At 39.6% G+C, this 13,390-nt stretch overlaps 1 protein-coding gene across 1 annotated transcript in view; it reads right to left on the reverse strand.

The window, feature by feature from the left end:
* Nucleotides 1–2,495: 2,495 nt before the first annotated feature.
* The window catches only part of LOC102374937 (delta and Notch-like epidermal growth factor-related receptor), a gene marked incomplete at its 3' end in the record, with an annotated part of 141,306 nt that continues 130,411 nt past the window's right edge, over nucleotides 2,496–13,390 (reverse strand). Inside the window, exons 7-8 of the mRNA XM_025191224.1 lie at nucleotides 8,206–8,359; nucleotides 2,496–2,609 (exon numbers count right to left, since the gene is read on the reverse strand). Coding sequence (XP_025047009.1) covers nucleotides 2,496–2,609; nucleotides 8,206–8,359 — 268 coding nt within the window. The remainder of the gene's footprint in view (nucleotides 2,610–8,205; nucleotides 8,360–13,390) is intronic.

Raw genomic sequence — 13,390 nt, forward strand, 5'->3', positions numbered from 1 at the left:
ACCAATGTGAAGCAGTTAAAAATAACCTTTCATTGTTGAGTAGGTATATGCTTCCCCCATCTAAGCAATTATGAATTAGCAAAACACTTCTACCTAAGACTGAGTCCAAGTGTATAAAAGGTAATTTTAGAAGAATTGAAATCTATAGTAACTGAAAGCATGAATATAATTGCCTCAGGGTTCTGACTGTAATTATTTTGTTACCAATGACTAATAGATTATTTTAAAGCTTTCATTACTGAGAATTATTTTGCAGCAATCAAGTTATGAAAATAGCCATTCTAGCCAGACAGAACTATGCTACAAAAATAATAAACTTTCAGTGCCACAAGGTTTTATTTTATAGAAATGATATTATAGTGTTAACTGATAAAAATTATTTTAAGGCGTTCATGTAGTAATAGATAAATTAGGTCAAACAGGAATGAGAATGAGACTTGAAAATGTTTCATTAATTAAAAAAGAAAAAAAAAGCATATAAGCAATGGAAAAACAGTTCAGCATCCAGAGAGGAGTACAATCATATGGCCAGGGTCTGCAGGTATGAGACGCAAAAAGGCAAGGCAGACATGGAGATCAAGCTGGCAACTAAAATAAAGGACAACAAAAAGTCTTTCTATAGATAAATAGGGAGGAAGACAAAAATCAAGCTCCACTGTGGGACCCCTACTGAACATGGGGGGTGGGGGGGGAGGGTGCAGCCCACAGTTGATCCCCATGGAAAGGCAGAGAGCTCCTAAATACTTACTTCACATTGGTATTCTTGAAATCATATGGGAGCTGTTCACCTGTCCAGAGGCCCAGGGAATATGGGGAAGACAACAGTCCACATGAAATTAGTCCTGAACAGGTAAGGGTACTCTTGGAACATTTGGATGTGCTCAAGTCTGCTGGGCCAGATGACCTGCATCCAAGAGTCCTGAAAGAACTGGCTGAGCTCATAGCAGGGCATCTGGCGAAGCTGTTCAAAAAGAGTCGTGAAACTTGGGAATGGTCCCGAACGACTGGAAGAGGGCTAACGTGGTACCCATCTTTCAGAAAGAGAAGAAGGATGACCCTGAAAACTGTAGACTGGTCAGTCTAACCTCGGTCCTGGGAAAAATCTTTGAAAAAACTGTCAAGGAGGCCATCAACCACAAGCTTGTAACTGATGGGGTATTAAAAAACAACCAGCATGGCTTTGTTGAGGGTAGGCCCTTTCATGACCAGTTAACTAACCAGCTGGAAAAAGGAAAATGAGGTTGACTTCATTTACCTAGACTTCAGCTGAATGCAATCAGATGAGGTTCAATAGGGACAAGTGGCGGGTCCTTTATCTGAGTAGGAATAACCTTCACCATAATTATATGATGGGTGGTGGTCCACTGGGTGGCACTGAATTTGAAAGGGACCTGGGGGTGACAATCAACCAGAAGATTAATATTAGCCAGCAGTGTGATAAAGTTGCCAGCAGGGCAAAAAGGACTCTGGTGTACATCAGCCAATGTGCTGTGAACAGATCCTGAGAGGTGCTCCTCCCCCTCTATTTGAGATTGGTGAGGCCATAGCTGGAGTACTGTGTCCAATTCTTGGCACCACAGTTCAGGAAGGATGTGGATAAGCTCAAAAGTGTACAAAGAAGTGCTACCCATATGATTAGGGGCCTGGAAGATAGGCCCCATCAGGAGAGACTCCAGGAACTGGGTTCGTTCAGTCTGAGAGGTGACTTGATAGCTGCCTACAAGTATGTCAAGGGTGAACACCAAGATCTAGAGGAGCAACTCTTCAGAAAGGCACCCCCTGGGAGGATGAGGGCCAATGGGCACAAGCTAATTGAGGAAAAATCAAGGTTGGACATAAGGAGAAACTTATTATTTGTAAGGGTATCTAGAATCTGGAACAGACTGCCAGCAGAGGTGTTGCAGTCACCATCCTTGGAGGTGTTCAAGAGAAGACTGGACAAGCACCTCATTGAGCTCGTTTGAGTGCAATAACCTCTTGCCCTGGGCAGAAGACTGGATTTGATGATCTTACAGGTCCCTTCTGGTCCTTTGATTTTATGATTCTATGAAAACACACAGTCCTATACACTTTATAAATTTCATCTGAACATAGAAGCAAAAAGAGAAACACCCAACTACCATAAAAAGAAGCAGCTTTTCTAGCACACTGTCCAGGCAAGACAAAAATCAGGAAGCACTGTAAATCTTTTCCAGTTCTCATGTAATTTTCTTACAAGAGTTTTAAACTGATTTTCAGATAACAAATTCAAAGGAAGTGAAGAAAGCTTTAATTCAGCATATAAATTTAACCAGCAATGCTTGAACTTGTAACTTGGTGATTTGTAAATTATAATGTAAGTTATAATGTAAGTAGTTTTACCTACTTAGGTTGATGTCTAAATATATTTTCTTGTAGTTGAAAAGTGACACCATCAAAGTGTATCCAGTATAATATTAACTTTACTAAAACAGAGAGAAAATGTTATTTAAAATAGGGAAGTCATTACTATTTACCTTCTGGACACCGACAGTTGAATCCACTGGCATTAGAAAAGCAGGTACCCCCATTTCTGCATGGCTGTGGGCTGCAGTGATCAATCTCTGACTGACATAGCTCTCCAGTATAACCTACACCGTAAGGCAAATATTTTAAAAAATAAAGAGAAATTAAGTTTCTATTATTAAATATACCATTATATTATTCACATAGCAAAGTTATTTTCCTTGAATAAAGCTAGAGATAAGTATTGGAATCCATGATATTCTACCGAATATTCAATCTCTCATTAAAAAAATCAGTTAACAGGAACCAACAATGTAAGGCAAAAATCCAAACAAAATGATACCATCGAGTTGTATTTTACCAGCAGCAGTATTCTGACCGCACCAGCACATATGGGCTTAAGGCTTGAGATTTTCACAGACACCTGTGCAACCACAAAGCACTTGAAATGAATTTCGAATTTATTTTGAATCTGAACACAAAATCCTCTAGGGAAGCTTTAAACAAGACTAGTCTTCCTAAATTTTTTGTGCATATGCTGAATGACTGTCATTTGTTCCTGCTCCTGAGCCTCAGAAAGGATTGTCTGTTTTGAGTGAGAGCTGCAGGGAACTGATCAGCACAGTTGCAAACTGCCAAACAAGCTTCTCAAAGCTCTCACACCACAGACTGGAAACAGTACAATGCTGTTTGCTATCCATAAGCTAGCTTTTCTGCAGATGCCTGAAGTTAACATGTTAGGATCAGAACAATGAACAAACCTACAAAGAACAATCCATTTCATTGCTGTTAAAAAAGCTGCAAACTTAATCCTGTAATGAATACCAAACATTTCTTGTTCTAAATTCAAAATTCATTTCATTCATTTATTTCTAGTAGTTATCTGGGGATTTGTGTGTAACAACATATTACTATGTTATATATCTTGTTTTTACCAGATACAATTTCTGTGGAACATTTAAAAACCATCTGTAATAAGCAACATATGGTACCATACACTACCTTTGGTCCAAGCAGATTGCTCTCAATCATATCAAATGGCATTTGGAATGCTAATCAAGAGCATTACATGACCTTCAGAGTACTTTACCAGAGACAACAGAAAGGAAGTACAGTCTACTGTCTAGGGCACTAGACTGGGGATCAGGAGATCTGGGTTGTACTTTTCTTTTACCAACAAACAGGTGTTTAGCATTGAGCACGTAACTTATTCTGTTATGTGTGCCAGCTTTTCATTCTGTAAAAAAGTCTGCCTGACAGATTAAATTATTGGAAAGGTTCAGATGAAAAAATGCTAAGTGTTAAGTATAAGAATATAAAATTAGTTAAAAAATACACAATATTTAAAGCTCTAAGGTACCAACTAGTAATGATGGAACAGTAGACCTATCCACAAACTCTCAGAGAAGTGGATATGGACTCAGATTTGTATTTCAGTTTCAACTTAAGTTCTTCTTTGTTAGAACAAACAAAAATAATACATCTGACAAGTCTGCAGCACTCCAGATTCAGCTCTGGATTAGAACACAGCGAAGCAGCATGAGAAAACTGTAATTGTCACTGGTTGTTACTGTACCTGTTCTGGGGATAACAACTGAATTCCTGTAAAGGCAATGAGTGTTAAATTAACCTAACATTTACAAAACTGCAGCACACTGAACCACACAAAAACTACTGTCCCCTAATTTGTTTCAAGTTCTTTCTCTTTCCTACATTTTATTAATTAATTTTTGAAGGATAGTGCAATATTGAATACAGTATGGTAAGTAATGTATGTTCAATTAATTTTCAACTATTCCTGTCTTCAAATTTTTTACTAAGATTGTCAAAACTAAAGATGATACTGGAATTCAATGTCTGGTTGTAAAGACTGTCAAATTAAGTGACATGTACTTGATTGGCTCTGCAGCTAGCTAAAATAACTGGCTATGTTGTCATTGTAGTTTGGAGTACATCATATCATAGAGAGATGACATTTAATCACCAGATTTCCAAAAACAAATATGATCCATCTAATTGTTATCTATATTACATGCATACTTCAAATTGAAAGAATATTCTTTTGGTATCTAAAAGCAAATAATGAGTGCTGTAAATTAACAGGTTTTTCTAAACGAGTCACACAACAAAACAGCAGTTTGTCAGAAACATTATCAAAATCTTTGTGCCTGCTCACTTTGTGCTGTTACAAATATTTGGACTTTTTCCTTGTAGCAGTGCTGGGGTGATATGATACTGTCCAGATATTGCTGGTTCTGAAAGCTTTCAAGTACAAGAGTTTTCAGACCATGTTTTTATTTTCTATTTTCTTTAATGACTTGGCATATTCAACTAAGTGAATCTCAAAAAGAAATAAAATGGCAACTTCCAGTTTCTATAGCTCCTCTCTTGATGTACCAACAGGTACTGTAATAGAATATCAAGTGAAGCAGCTCAGACTAGTAATGACTAAGTCATCCCAGTAACTACTAGAATATTTGGTTGCAGAGAACAAAAACAAGAAACTATTTACACAACCCCTCTCCGCCGCAAAAAAGTCAAACCTGAATACAGTTATTACACTGAGGTGAAGCAACCAAGTACATTGTAGTAACATGTCTTCAGTGAACAAAGAAAATTAAAGTCATGTTCTCAAAGATATGAAAGGAAATGGCCCCAAATTGCTTTTCTACAGTAGTGATGTCTGCAAGTATAGGAACCAAATGTTTCCACTACATTTAGAGCATGCCTTGCGTCCTGCCATGATTCAGCAAGGTAAAAAGTTTTGGGGTTTTTTTTGCAGAAACAACCATTTATAATTGTGACAAGAAGCAATTTTTTCAGTAGGAGCTGACCCATTTTCCAGTGACAACCAGAAGAGTATTGTCATTGTAGAACTGAACTGAAAATGGAAAGGTTGAGAGAGGCAGGGTTATTTTATAAAAATCCAAACAACAAAATATATAATCAAATGATATATAATATTCCACAATGTCACAGTGGTAATATTGGCAAGGAAGACATTTGAATCCTAATGATAACTGTAGCGTTCACAAAAAATCAAATACAACTAGTATATAAAAAGTGGTAGGGATTATATGGGGGAAAGAGGTCCACTAAATGAAGAGACTGATATTATTCCCTTTATGAAATGTTAGGCCAATGTCCTGGGGAACAAAATACCTTTTCAGTATAAATAATGATAAAAAAGAACATACATCTTTCTCAAATACAATCATACATTAAAGGCTATCATGTCCCTTCCTCAAACCCTCATAATTTTGTTTTAAATCTACAAATAAGCAGTCCAAAAGTTTCAGCTATCATCATTTTAAAAATCTGTGTCTATCCTGTTCTCCACTTTTTAACAGATTACTCACTTCACATTTTTATATACAAAATAACAATGCATAGAAAGGGTTGATAAGAATCAACTTAAAATCAAAACCAACCCTTTTTTTTTTTGGGGGGGGGGGGGAACCTAAATTTTTTCTATCAAATTAATTCTTAAAAGGCTACATCTAGTATGACCTTACCAGTAGGGATTGTTCAAGTCACTCAGTTTTAAGTTCCATTTCAGTTCAACCTTTTTCTTCTTAAATGTACTTCACAGTTAACAGAATTGAAATAATTACTTAACTAGGTTTACATATCTTGTTCAAGAAACAGTTGGGTCCATTTGCATATTTATGGAATATAACGGATGAGAATTTTTGTGCACAATGAAGTCATATTTTATTTCGAACACACCTAAAATATAAATCCAAGTCTTCTACAAAGAAACCTAAAAACAAACCAGGTTTTGTCTGCACATACGAAATAGTTAAAGTAAGTGAAAGGAGAAGAATGGAAAGCCTAGAGGCATGAATAGCAGCATAAATAGAAAGATTTATAAAATGATTGGTGCAGAACCTCAACTGTAGCTAAAGACTACACAGAGCACCTCAGGGGAAGAAGGTGTAGGAATCCAAGAAAGAAACCTGAATCCGCATTCTCTCAGTTTTGAGTCAGTTCTGTTCTGGTCTTGTACCCAGTCATAAGTTAGAGTTACTAGAAGATTCCTCTAAGCTTGAATTAGCTACCAGAAGACCAAAGGAATGAATATAAGAATTGGAGACCTATGGAATATAGGGAAACCCAGGTCATCTCTACTCTGGCTGGAATTCAGAGGGTAAAATAGGTGTTGTTAGATCTTTATTATACCACTGACTGATCTTTTACACTGAGGCAATCTTTCAACAGCCAACATGACTGGCTTTAAGGCTACTTTGAGAGATACTGAACTATTTATTATTCTTTTCAATTTTCTTTGTACAGTTTCTATGCTCTTCAAATCTTTACCTTTTTATGGATAGTTTTGGGAACCTAATTTGAATGAATCTATTTTCATTCTAGCCAATATTAGCAGTTCTAAAAATAATATATCAATACCCAATGATTTTCACATTAAAGTGGTCTACCTAAGTGCACTCAGAGCCTTTGAAATGCAAGATACTGACAGCATTAAATTTTCTATCATACAATTCTGTAAGAAGAATTTTCCATCAGCACATAACGGTAATTATATCAAGTTACCCTCTGGCATTCAAGTATGACCATTGAATTTAGTTTAATTTTCATTCTAATTAAGATGCCTATATGAATTTGATCAAATCTTAAAAACAAATGCTCATAACACAATTTCAAAGAATTTAACACATACATTTCATCATTAACTAAACCAGCACATTACTCAATTAAGCTTTCACATTTATACAATTTTTTCAAAATTCGATTTAAAATTAATTTTATGAACAATCCAACAGCTTCATGGTTTGTAAAGAAACATCTATTATTTGACCTGTGTGAAAGAAAAATGGGTTACAATTTACAATGAAAGCACCCTAGTGAAACATTTGTTACTCATAAGGGCGTGTCTACATGAGATGTTAACTGCACAGTAACCTAATAATACTGCACAGTAGTGCATCACAGCACAAACACTGCTAATAGGCTACTGCACAGTAATGTCACTAAAAAGGCATTTGGCGGTGCTACTGCGCAATGTCTGGTTACTGTGCATTTATTTAGTATTTGATTACACAAATATTAAATTAAATGCGCAGTAACCTCTGTGCATTAATGAACCCATAGACATGTCCGGAAGGAAACAATGGCAATTCTATCTAAAAAAACCTCAGGCAGCAAAATATGGTTCCTGATTTTGTAAACTCCTGATGTAAGTACAATTTTTACAATGATGACTGTTCCCACTGATTGCAGCTATGCTAAGTTTAGGGCTGTTTGCACACAGGCAGCTAGGCTTTCATTGGGATGACTCTGGGCATGGGTACATGTTCGTGTTACCAAGAGGCAAACAAAAGCAGGGATTTACAATGTTTCAACCATTCCGCAGTAACTTCTCACATGCATACTATCCCATGCACAGTGATAAGTAGGTGGCTATCATGGGCCAGCTTTAATTTACAAAGTGTAAAAGCATGTGTTTTCTTACTCCTAAGCAGCTGATGCAGTGTAAATCGCTATCCTCTGCCTCCTGGTAATTTGTTTGCATGCTCATATACCCCAACAACCATTACATCTACATCTAGTGATTTCTGAAAAACTGGGACTTGTGATCCCACACACATTTTCTCTTTCTTTCCGTACATTTAAAGACATACAAAACACTGCTTTGCAAAAAGGTTTACATAGGATGTTACAACAAAAAAAGCAATGTTCAAAATGTAATGTAAAACATACCAGTAGGACAAGTGCAGGTGAAATTTTTCCAATCATGTTTTTGTGTTATATCAGTGCAAGTACCATTGTTCTGGCAAGGCCCACTTTGACATGCATTAAATTCTTCGCAGAAAGCACCCAGGTATTGATCTTCACAGTCACAGAAAAAAGTTGCCTAAAATCAAACACAATACATGCATTATTATGAGGCTTCAAAATTTTTATTTTCTAGTTGTATATTTTGTTAAGTTGTCTTCAGTGGTTCTGAGTTAGCTAACAAAAAACAGAAAAACACAGTGAAACATTATCCCTTATAGTGTTAATCCTGGACCATTTCCACAGGCAAAACTCTACATTAATTACCCCAAAGTAGAGAGGTTATATTCAACCCCCCAGTAAACTTGTGCCAAACTAACATGCAACATTATTTGCAGTAATTTTTTCTTGTGTTATTTATTAATGAATATGCTAAGACATTCTATTAAATAAATAATAAGCAGTTCTACTGAAGAGAACACAATGGGAATTGCACCTATGCATATGAAGGACAGGCAGGGGTTCCATATTCCAGTTCCAACAACACATAAAACCTAGCACTCTCCCTAGGGAAAGTCTCTTAGTCAATTCTCCAAAATTACAAGGCATAATTCTGAAAGATTTCTGCTTACAAAGATGTTTATTATATATTGCATATTAATTGCTAAAAAAGACCAAGAAATATATAATTTTAAAAGACTTGATTCGGTTGGAACAATTTTTCTTAGCAAGCTTTTGGGTTTAAAAACCCTTCATCAGGCTGAGGAAGCATCTGCATTTGGTTTGCGCTCTTCCTGCATCCAGGAAATAAATATGAAAAAATAGGAAATAAAATACTGAGCCCAGGAAGAGCACACGCAAACTGCAGATACTTCCTCAGCCTGACAAAGGGTTTTTAAACCCAAAAGCTTGCTAAGAAAAATTGTTCCAACTATTTAAGTTGGTCTAATAAAAGATATCAGATTCACCCAAAGAACCTTGGCTGTTGCATACATAAATAATTTGGTACAGACTATAATATTTGTTTAGAGTTAGGCTCATTATTTTATTTCCTATTTTTATGTGTAACTTAGTTATATGAAGTCAGCTAGATCTTAAAACAGAAAAATGTATTAATAAACATCAAGCAATGTAAAAGTCTACATTCAACATAAAACAACATTTAGATTTTCACAGATCTGATTTTGCGCACACATAAAGGTTGCATAACACCAAAACTTAACATGTTGGCTAGGGACAGTCATTCAAAAAGCCCAAGCCTGAATTGATTCAATCTTTGAAGGTTAAGTCTAACCTGCAGAGCTTGAACTGATTCGTAAGAGGATAGATATTCACTTTAGATTCAGGAAATGCAGGCACATGTCTGCAGTGGCTCAGGCTAGAAGCTGAGGGGTGCTAGAGCAAGCCCTCCCTTCCCTGCTACAGTGCAGAGCTGAAGAGGGCCACGGCCAGGCCCTGCAGGACACTATGATTAGGGAGGGGTTTAAACCCCCACCCTGGCCTTCACAGTCCCCAGCCAGGCTGTGTGCCTGGAGTGGAAAGGAGAAGCAGCCCTCGCCAGGCTTTTCCCAGCTCACTGCTCTAAACCTGCCCCAACCCCCACCCCGGCCCCCTAGCTAGCACTGAGGCAAAAGGGAGGTGGGGGCAGGGAGGACTGCTTGTGTAGAGTGCATGCATCTGTTGATGATACTGAGTTTTTCAATCTCCCTCTCCCTGCTTCTTCATACTGTGCAGCAAACTGATGGTACTCACAGACCCATGCATGGCAAACCAAGTAATTTCTCACACCTTTTTCTGTCTCCTCTTGAATACTGACAGATTGCAGCCTTTGAAGCAAGCAAGCCAGCAGGCAGCTTATCAGCCCATTAAGAAAACAAAGCCCCTCTCATTAGTTCAAACCCTTCTTAAGCAGCTTTTTCCAAGGAAGGAATGGAGGGACATTACCAGTTGACCTGTTGATTAGTTTTAAAAAGCCCTAAGCAGACACTGTCTTGTCTACCTTTGTTCCAGTGAAATTGGAGACACAAACACACAGACACCTCTCAGCATTAGCTGGCATGGGGGTGGTATGGCCAGATGCCTGCTAGGGTCGGTGCCACTGGGGTCCCTGCTGCAGGAGAGCAGGGATCCCTGTTTGAGCAGAGAAAAAGGGGAGGGTGAGGCAGGGGGACGCCAGGCAGATGCTGCTGCTCTCTCAGCTGCAGTCCCCTCCCACTTCTCAGCCAACCAGAGCTCTGGCTAGGGACAGGGTGGGGCCAGCCCTGCTCTCTGAAACAGATGGTTCAGCCCAGCCCAGTCAAGCCCAGGGCTGAAAAGCATGCTGGGATGCTGGGGGACTGTGATTTAACTTAAACCAGGAAGGGGTCTGGGACTGAATTTCCATAAACTGGTTTGACTCAGATCAGTTAAGTTTGATACTACATTTGGCCAGGTTTGTCTTAAGGCAGTTTTGGCCATTTTGAAGCTGGTTTATGTACACAAATTTATGTCCTGTTACAGGTTTAAACCAGTTTCTGACCACTTAAACTGGTTTCTGTGTAACTTCTGTCCCTAGCCATTATGTTTTACTGGAACTCCCAAAAGCCTATGCTAAGTTGGTGGTCTGCATATATTTTTATGCCTTGCAAATTTTGTACATCACCAAAACTGGATATCCTCAATATTAGTGATGGCACATGTTGTCCGTAGTTTGAAGGAAAGCAGAAAAAATTAAACACACAACTGTTTTTACTATAATAGAACACAGTAATTTACTTTTTAAGTAAATCATATAAGCCTATATAGATATGTAGTAAACAGAAATTTAGAAAGATATATTTTTTGGTTAAAAAAAATTGCTATTAGTAAAGTTTTCAGAAATGTTTCCCACAAGGTCCCTGTAGCTTTGCAGAAAAAACACATCAACTCCAAGCTCAGTTCTGTTCAAAACTCATAAAGATGTCCATCAGTTTTGCCAAAGCTGTTTTGCTGTCAGTACCACATATCGTCTGAATTGCATACAGTTCCATTATGCAAGCAAAGGATGGAAGCTAAGAGGAAGAGAGCACATAAATGTTACAAATAGCATCCTTTGGTTATTTTGAGTCATTCAGGCACCAGCTGACTGTTCTGCTTCTATTTCTATTTTGTGTTAGGGCTCTGGCCATGGGGAGGATGGTGGGGGGGTGGCGGGGAATGCACTGGTGCACTTGTACCCCCACCCCTTTGGTTTCTGCTCCAGGCAAGGTTTAAAAAAACAACTGCCTACCAGTAGCATTTCAAGTCAAGCAGTTCTGAGGGAGTCAATTGACTTCATGGTTTATTATAATCTGCCTGATGCCTTCTAAACTCTACATGCCACAGGTGTTAATGACCCTCTCCTTTTTCATGGTCTTGATGTTCCATCAATCTAGCTATCCTTTGTTTCTGCAGTTCTCTTGTCTGTTAGCTGCTCCTGATAATAAAGCTCCTACTTCACAGCCCTACAGATTATTTTTAATTCATTTTGATGAAATTCTATTTGTTTTTGCTTCAATTTTACACTGAATATTACAGACCTAGGCCCCTGGCTTAATGGCAAAGCTTCTAGTTTATTTTTAACTGGAGGAAAATGTGTGTTGATTCATCTGTGAGAATGCACCACACCAAATGCTCCTATGCTTTTCAAAATTCTAGATCCACCTATGGCTCTGACAGAGGTTACATGTCATGCTTTACATGTGAATTTAGGGGGACAAAAAGTAAATAGCCACATATTGTCTCACTGTCCCCCTAAAAACAACTGGTCAGGCACAAAAATACTGAATTCAGGACAAAAAAATTGCTGTTTCAAACAGCAACTTCTTTCTGGTAGGAAGGTCGTCTGCAATTAATTTAACATGCATACAGGTCTGAAAATCCCTCAATATCCCTCAGGACTCTGCTCTACCTCTTCCCCCTCCAAGGCGAGGAAGGGACGGAGAGCAGCTGGCTCTCTGATAACCTACCTAGCTGGTGATGTATCAGGGAACGCTGCAAGAACTGTGGTCTGGGCAGCCACATCCCTCTGGCCAATGGGTGGCAAAAGAGTGGTCTATAGTGGAAGCAGGTGTTGATCAAGAAGTGCAAACCCCATGTCAGCCCATGCTGTCACTGGGGGCTCACAAGCAGCCCTGAGCCCCCTTGTCCATTACAGTACTACTGGGCAGCAAGGGTAACGGGATTGCCTGCAAGCCAAGAACCCGAAAGAGCTGCTGATCCTCAAGCAGCCTACTACAGCCAGTAACATTAATCCATAACGGTGCCATTGCTTAAGCTGTTTCCACTGCTCCAATAAGGAATAATGGGTAGGGCTGTGTGGAGCACTGAGTGGTAATTTGATTCGGAGGAGATCTGGCCTGATTCGGTGGCCGAATCTCCAAACCCAAATCGAATCAGGGGACCAATTAAAAGGTCTGAATTGATTCAAAGTTGTCCGAATCTTTGGAAAAGATTTGGAAAAGATTCAGAGGGCTTTGACAATTTAGACAGTCCCCAGTGGCTGCAGCAGACAGCTGCAGCTGGACTCAGACCTGGTAGATAGGGGCAGGGGAGGGAGGGGACCTTGGGGGAGCAGCCAGGGGGGGCAATCCCTGCTGCCCCCCACTGCCCCATACTGCGTGGGGGGCTCTGCCACAAGCCCCCTGACCCCCCCTTGCTCATCTAGCACCCACATGGCTGCCCCACCCTCCCCAGCTCCAGCCCTTTAAGAGAAAACAAAAAACAAAAAACAAGAAAAACCCTGGGATTCACCACTCCTGCAGCAGCCTTGGGGCTTCTGGGGGCTCATATAGAGCCCCCCACATGGCATGGGGCAGCGAGAATCACCCCCCGCCTGCAGGAACAGCAAGTCTGGAGGTTTTCCTCATCTTTTTTTTTTCCTAAAGGGCCTGAGCAGGGGCAGGTGGGGCAGCCATGGAGGGGCTGGCACAGCATGGAGGGGGTCAGGGGACTCATTCAGAGCCCCCCATGAAGCATGGGGCAGTGGGGGGGCAGCGGGGATTGCCCCCCACCTGGCAGCACCCAGCGAGTTGGGGCTTTTTTTCCCCCAAGTGCCGGGAGTTGGAGTGGGTGGGGCAGCCATTGCCAGGCTGGGAGAGTGGGCAGGGGATGGGCCTGCCTGATTTGGAGCAGCAGCCGAATCTCCAAATCAGATTCAGCTGAATAAATTCGG

Source organism: Alligator sinensis, unplaced genomic scaffold (assembly GCF_000455745.1).
Source record: "Alligator sinensis unplaced genomic scaffold, ASM45574v1 scaffold792_1, whole genome shotgun sequence".
Classification (NCBI taxonomy): domain Eukaryota; kingdom Metazoa; phylum Chordata; order Crocodylia; family Alligatoridae; genus Alligator; species Alligator sinensis.